We start from the raw sequence: 7,402 nt of genomic DNA on the forward strand, positions 1-7,402 counted from the left end.
GATACTGCCTCGGAAACCCAAAGAGGGGTCACTATGAGTCAGGTCTGACTCCAAGGCACATAACAACAACAACAATATATTTTGTCATTTTGCATTATCCATGCCTCTTTATTCAGTTCTTTAATTATTGCCTAAACTGCCTACATTTGCAAAGTGTAAAACTTTGCAATCATTTCAATATTTGAAAGATTTCAATATTGAAAATATTCAAACATTGAAATAGTCAATATTTAAAAGATTTCAATATTTGAAAGAGTTTTATTTTAATTCTATTGGTGGCCAAAAGTATTTATTTTTCTCTTAATATTGCAGATCCTGTCACAAAACCAGTAGTGCAGATTCATCCTTCCTCTGGGGCAGTGGAGTATGTGGAGAACATGACCCTGACATGCCTGGTGGAAGGTGGTACCCGGCTAGTTTACCAGTGGCTGAAAAATGGGAGGCCTCTCTACACCAGCTCCACTTATTCTTTCTCTCTTCAAAACAACACTCTTCATATTACTCCAGTGACTAAAGGAGACATTGGAAATTATAGTTGCCTGGTGAAGAACCCTGTCAGTGAGTTGGAAAGTGACATCATTATGCCCACCATTTATTGTAAGTTGGTTTTGTTTGTTTGTTGGTTTGTTTAACTAGTTATAAGTTTTTTCCTGGAAAAGTCCCACAGAGATAGTTATGGAAAATATCAAGATCAGCTGTCCTTTATTTTTACCATTAGTGTAGTTCAGAACTAAGGCGCTCTGGTGGTGTAGTGCCTAAGGCATTTGACTGCTAACCAGAAGGTTGTCAGTTCAAACTTAAGTGTTCTCTACACTAATGAACTCTAGCCTGGATAACACTCTATTATGGGGGGCTGACCTGTCCATTGTCAGATGTTTAACAGCATCCCAGACTTCTACCCACTAGATATCAATAGCATTCCCTCCCAGTTGTGACAACCAAAAATACCTCTTAAAAAAAAAAAAAAAAACTCACACCATGGAGTTGGATCCAACTCATAACGACCCCTCCCTGGGTTTCCAAGGCAGTGTCACTATGGAAGTAGATTGCCCAACCTTCCTTCTGAGGAGTGGCTGGTGGGTTTGAACAGCCAGCCTCTGGTTAGGAGTCAAATGCCTTAGGTACTACACCACCAGAGCTCCTAAAATACCTCTAGACATTGGCAAATGTTCCCTGGGGAGCAAAACCTCCTCCTCTTGAGAACCAATAGCCTGTCGTGGTGTCTTCTTACCAGTTACCACACAGAGCATAGCTGCAACAGCAGCTTTACAAGAAAAGTGAGGTGTAGCAAGGCAAACTCTTCTCAACCCTGTGACATGATTGGATCACAAGGAGAGAATTAAGCCTAGTACAGTTATCCACTTGCTCATCCAATATGTGTGTGTATAATACTGGGAGAAGCACTTGACTGCTAACCAGAAGACTGGCGGTTCAAACCCACCAGCCACTCCCCAGAAGGAAGATGGAGCAATCTACTTCCATAGTGATACTGCCTCGGAAACCAAAGGAGTGGTTGCTATGAGTCGGGTCCAACTTGACGGCACATAACAACAACAATAACATAGAAGAAAGAGTAAAGAACAGTTTCTAAATAAATACTTAAACACATATACATAATACATGGTAGACTAAATCAAGAAATATTTGTCGAGAGAGCATATATTTCTAAGATAGATCACTGACTTCATACAATTACATGCTTTATATAATTGTATGAAGTTAGTGATCTATCTTGGAGATATATATATATATAATTTCACAAGGGAGAATGGGAGGTAGGACATATTTTGTTAAATTAGAAGAGGAAAAGTCACCAATTTTGAACTATATACAGTGATCAAATATACCAAGAGTAGTTTGAAAGTGTTTCTTCTGAAAAATATTGTTTACATGGAAATAAAACTTCACAGATTGATTGTTTGTTTGTGATATAGAAGAACCAAAGAACTGCTAGGTCAACTTAGGTCACAATTCAGTGTCTCAGAGATGAACCAGTCCCTTCAGCCAGAAATAGAAGAAATTACATAATAGGGTGTCATTTCCTTCTTCTGAAGGAAATTAATCTTTTACAAAGCAATACTAGAATACCACACATCACAAGCAAGTTACACAATATTTGTTAAAATCATTTATTGTATTGTGTTTAACAATGGTATTGTTTTTAAAATCTGTACTGTTAGCTATATTTTATAGTAGCTTTACATAATCTTATATTCAGGAAGTATTGTGAAAAATATTCTGTCTGCCTTAAAGCACAATACTTAGTATGCTACTAAGGCTAAGGAATACATCCACAAAGAACAGTATCAATGGAGGCTATAATGAATGACTAGCATTAAATTAGAGTGAAAATTCATATTTGACATAGTCTAATTATACTTGCATTCATATTCTTGACTGGATACAGTTATTCCATCATGAATTGAAACTCCCATTCTACTTTAAGTAGCACAGAGCCAAGCATTCAGGATACTTCAACACAGTGAAAGAAAATGTGAAGAGGCAAATTGGATTAAATCAGTGTTACGTAGACACATCCTTAGATTATTCTTTACTGTTGCATCTAAAACCATGTGTTTTTACTTTTCCTAGTTTACACTCATGTAGAAAAGGTACAAAATTCCAAACAAGCTATTGAACCAGCCAAGCATCATCTGAATTTTAAGGTCAAGAAACCCTCTTTCAATGGGATGTGACACAACAGGAAGTGAGATTGTGTTGTAACATTCCTTGGTCACTGCAGAAAACCTGATCATGTTATGTTTAGCCACATACCTTACTTAATATGGTGTCATTTGGAGAGTCAAGCAGATAGCACAATGGTTATGAGCCTGTGTTGTAAATTCTGACTGCCTGGGTTATGGCCCTGGCTCTGCCATTATTAGTTTGTACAAGTGACTTCCTGGTCTGTGCAGCAGTTTCCTCATCATGTTATAGACACTGTTCCCAGTATAAGCCTAATAGACTAATAAAGAGGATTAAGTGAGATTTTATATATAAAGAAGTGAGTACAACGACAATGTTATTGTTGTTGTTATGTGCTATCGAGTCGGACCCGACTCATAGCGACCCCTCCTTGGGTTTCCGAGGCACTATCACTACAGAAGTAGATTGCCCCATCTTGCTTCCGAGGAGTGGCTGGTGGGTTTGAACCGCCAGCCTTCTGGTTAGCAGTCAAGTGCCTTAGGCACTATGTTACCAGAGCTCCTGTGAGTAAGCAATACAAAGGAAGAACACAATAAATGTTAGTTTTTTTCTTTGTTTAGTTTGTTTTTGTTTTATCCAAAACTATGCTGACAATACTGGCAACATGGTAGAAAGAAATTATGGAGAATCTGAATAATTTAGAAGATACTTGCAAAAAGAAAACTGAAAGAATAACTTGAGAAGAAGGACTTTTTTTCTTCCCCAGACATTACTATTCTATAATATAACATACTACCTTACTTTTCTCCATTAAAATATTTTATTTACATCAATTATTTCTTATATCTATCAGTCTATCTATTTATCCATATATCTTCCCATCTTGAAACTCTACCCATGGAGTTAAATGGAAAAATACTGAGGGAAATTGCATAAAAATTTATAGGCACAGGATATATTATTTGTATCTTTATAAACACTTTTCTTTTGCTGTACAGCTTATTTTATCTAGAAAGATGAAAATAATGTTTCTTTCAACATGTGCAAGTCTGTGCACAAGTCTCAATATCATCACAGAATATGCTATGTATACAGTGGAAGAACATATAAAAAACATAGGAATAACCATAAAGAAGTAGACTATAACCATTTTAGTCATGTTTCTTTGGTTGGTTGGTTGGTTGGTTGGTTAATTGGTTGGGAGCCCTAAGATTTAACACTGTAAATGTTAAATTTTATGCTTTAAAATTCTAAACTTATTTGCTTGTCTTGTATTGAAAGAATCACAATAACTCAGTTTGAATGTTCAAGTTTGGATTTCACAGAGCATGTCTTCCACTCACAATTTACATTAAATACCTTCTTACATTCTTTTAGCCATAGCATATGGAAACCTCATAGAGAAATTTCTATCATGAATTAAGACCAATGATAAGACAGTAAAAGGAAGAACATTTAGAAAATGTATAAATATGAGTTCTGTTTACACAGTGTAAAGATGAGTTATCTACATGATTTAAGGAAGATTTTCACTTAGTGGTAATTGTGGATATAATATTATTAATTTATTTTCTTCATTATTTTTACATTCAAATGCAGGCAGCTTCACTTGGTATCTCATCTTAGTTAATTCACTGATTCATTAATTTGTTCACTTATTTTTTTATTCAAAAATCAAATCTTCAAGGTCACATTTATGCTAAGTTATTATTATCCATCTTGACACACAATAACATACAGGAGCTCTGGTGGTGTAGTGCCTAAGGCATTTGACTGCTAACCAGAAGGCTGGGAGTTCAAACCCACCAGTCACTCCTTGGAAGGAAGATGGGGCAATCTACTCTCATAGAGATACCATCTCGGAAACCCAAGGACGGGTCATTATGAGTCGAATTGACTTGACAGCAATGAGACATAACATATAGAAACAGCCCAGACTCATTGATTTATTAATTTTTCTTGCTATCACTAGTTTTGCCGTAATTTTTGGTTGGTTAGTTGGTTGGTTAAGTGTTTGGTCATTTGCTTGGTTTGAGGCCATAAGAAATGTATAAAATCCATAATTTGAAGACTTGTCATTTATCCTGTTGGTCTGTGTGGCATCAACATGTCTGCAATCTTTAGCATTCCATGAAAACTAGGAATATGTGCCTGCAGTGATGTTATTCCCACTTCTTTTTCTTCCCCTGACTACACCTTCCTCTTCCTTCACCCCATCATATTCTCCAGAAAGGTTTACCTGCAGTTTTAGTCCCACCTCCTCAGTCTCACTAAAAGGTTCCCTGTACTTCTGTATGATCCTCTACACTTCTTTCCCCTGGTATTCACTGAATTGTACTTTCCTTGATTCTCTCCCACTTGTAAGAACCCCATCTCAAAGCAGAGGTTCTGTAATGTTTATCTTCATATCCCTTAGTCAATGCTTGACACACAACAAGAATTCAATAAAGCTTTCTTGAATTTGACTAAAATGGAACTAATTATCTTTATGTGCCCTTCAGATTCCAGTGTTACTTCATGGTACTGTAGAAAGGCTAAAGACTAAGAGGATAGCTTCTTCGTTTTGATATTTTGGCCTTTTTTTCCCCTGATCTTTAGCAAAGTTTCTTGATAATCTAATAAATATCATATTCTAATATTGCCCCCAAAAGGTCCACATCATAATTTAGAATTTCATCTTGAATCATATATCCTGGTTTAAGGCACTGTTTCCATGATAGTTTCCTTCATGAAAGCAAGAATTATTTTTTATTCTGACAGAAAAAAAGTCTAACAAAATCTATCAAGATTGACCAGATATTTATGAGGTTATGATGTCATAATTTGGCATTGGCTTAAGTGAAATTCAATGTCCAGCCAATAATTCAGACAAATATCCACTTGCAGTTCATGAAATGTATACACCTTCCAGCTTCAGTTGTAAATAATAACCCAGTAACATACTGCATTTTGTGTGCAACATATGGCACTGCTGCAGGGAAGTAGCTCTAGTGATAAAAATTAAACGGAAAAAAAAGGTCATTCACAGTAAATACTTACCATCTGCTCCCAAGCAGAATGGCAAGCAGCATCATGACGGAAATTTAGGTACTGTTCTCACCCAGCCATAAATTGTTAAAGAGACCAGATTATATGTGATTTTACAAGTCATTTAGTAAACAGCCAGTCCTAAGGCAAAGGGTTAATTTCTATTGAGAGCTCTTTGCCAAAGGCAAGAACTAAACCATAATCCAAGTCAAAATGGAGTTATCCTTCTACTTTTGCCTTCAGTGTCAGAGGCCACTCTGGCTGAATCACTCCAAATGTGTTCCATTGGATTGCTCATTTGCTCGAATAATGTGCTAGGCTGCACCTCAAACTAGAAGGATGGTCAACCTGAAGTGCTAATGAGGAAGAAATAACAAAATTGTGGTGTTTAAAAAAGTATGTGGCCAGAAGAAAGTATATTATAAGCAATATGTAGAGTGTGATATTATATTTCTTTGTGAGATATATATATCTATACGTCATTCACAAACACACACACACATCACATATGAGATATATACATATATATGCATTTATTGTCAAAAAGAACATTTCAAGATCTATCCTGAAATGCAATTCTGTCAGTGATACGATAATATCCATATGCCTACAAGGAAGAACAGGCAATACAATTACTATTAAAATTTATACACCAACCATTAATGCCAACAATGAGGAAACTGAAGATTTTTATGAACTTCTGCAGTCTGAAATTGATCAAATATCCAATCAAGATTCATTGAAAATTACTAGTAATGGGAATGTGAAACTTGGAATCAAAGAAGGATTATTATTTGGAAAATATGGCCTTGGTGATTAAAGTGATGTCACAGAGTGCATGATAGAATTTTGCAAGACCAATGACTTATTCATTGAAAATACTTTTTACAGCAGCATAAACAGTGACAATACATGTGAACCTCACCAGATGGGATACACAGGAATCAAATTTACTACGTCTGTGTGAAGAGTTGATGGAGAAGCTCATTATTACCAGTCAGAATAAGGCCAGGGCCAACTGCAGAACAGACAATCAACTGCTCATGTGCAACTTCAATTTAAAGCTGAAGAAAATTAAAACAAGTCCACAAGAGCCAAAGTACAAACTTGAGTTTATCCTATCTGAATTTAGAGGCCATCACAACAATAGATTTGATGCATGGAACATTGAGTATCAAAGACCAGATGAGTTGTGGGATGACATCAGAGATATCCTACATGAAGAGAGCAAAAGGTCATTAAAAAGACAGAAAAGAAAGACCAAAATGGATGTCAGAAGAGACTCTGAAATTTCCTCTTGAACACAGAGTAGCTAAAGCAAAAGTAAGGAATGATGAGGTAAAAGAGCTGAACAGATTTCAAAGGGTAGCTTGAAAAGACAAAGTATTATCATGAAATGTGCAAATACTTGGAGTTAGAAAGCCAAAAAAGAAGAACACACCCAGTATTTCTCAAGAACTGAAAAACTATCCAAAGCAATCTATGCATTCAATGCAATCCCAATTCAGATACTATCTACATTCTATCATACAAAGACCTGGAGTCTGAAAACCAAAAGGGAAGAACACGCTCGCATTTCTCAAGAAAGAACTGAAGAAAACTGAAGAAAAAATTTAAGCCTCGAGTTGCAATATTGAGAGATTCTATGGACAAAATATTGAATGATGCAGGAAACATCAAGAGAAGATGGCAGGAATACACAGAGTCACTGTACCAAAAAGAACTGATC

The 7,402-nt window shown here is 36.0% G+C and overlaps 1 protein-coding gene across 1 annotated transcript in view; it reads left to right on the plus strand.

The window, feature by feature from the left end:
- The window catches only part of HEPACAM2 (HEPACAM family member 2), a 50,206-nt gene that overhangs the window by 12,306 nt on the left and 30,498 nt on the right, over positions 1 to 7,402 (plus strand). Inside the window, exon 3 of the mRNA XM_007939853.2 lies at positions 313 to 597. Within this exon, the coding sequence (XP_007938044.1) occupies positions 313 to 597 (285 nt within the window). The remainder of the gene's footprint in view (positions 1 to 312; positions 598 to 7,402) is intronic.

This window comes from Orycteropus afer, unplaced genomic scaffold (genome assembly GCF_000298275.1).
Source record: "Orycteropus afer afer isolate SDZICR_OR568_19922 unplaced genomic scaffold, OryAfe1.0 scaffold00063, whole genome shotgun sequence".
Taxonomy (NCBI): domain Eukaryota; kingdom Metazoa; phylum Chordata; class Mammalia; order Tubulidentata; family Orycteropodidae; genus Orycteropus; species Orycteropus afer.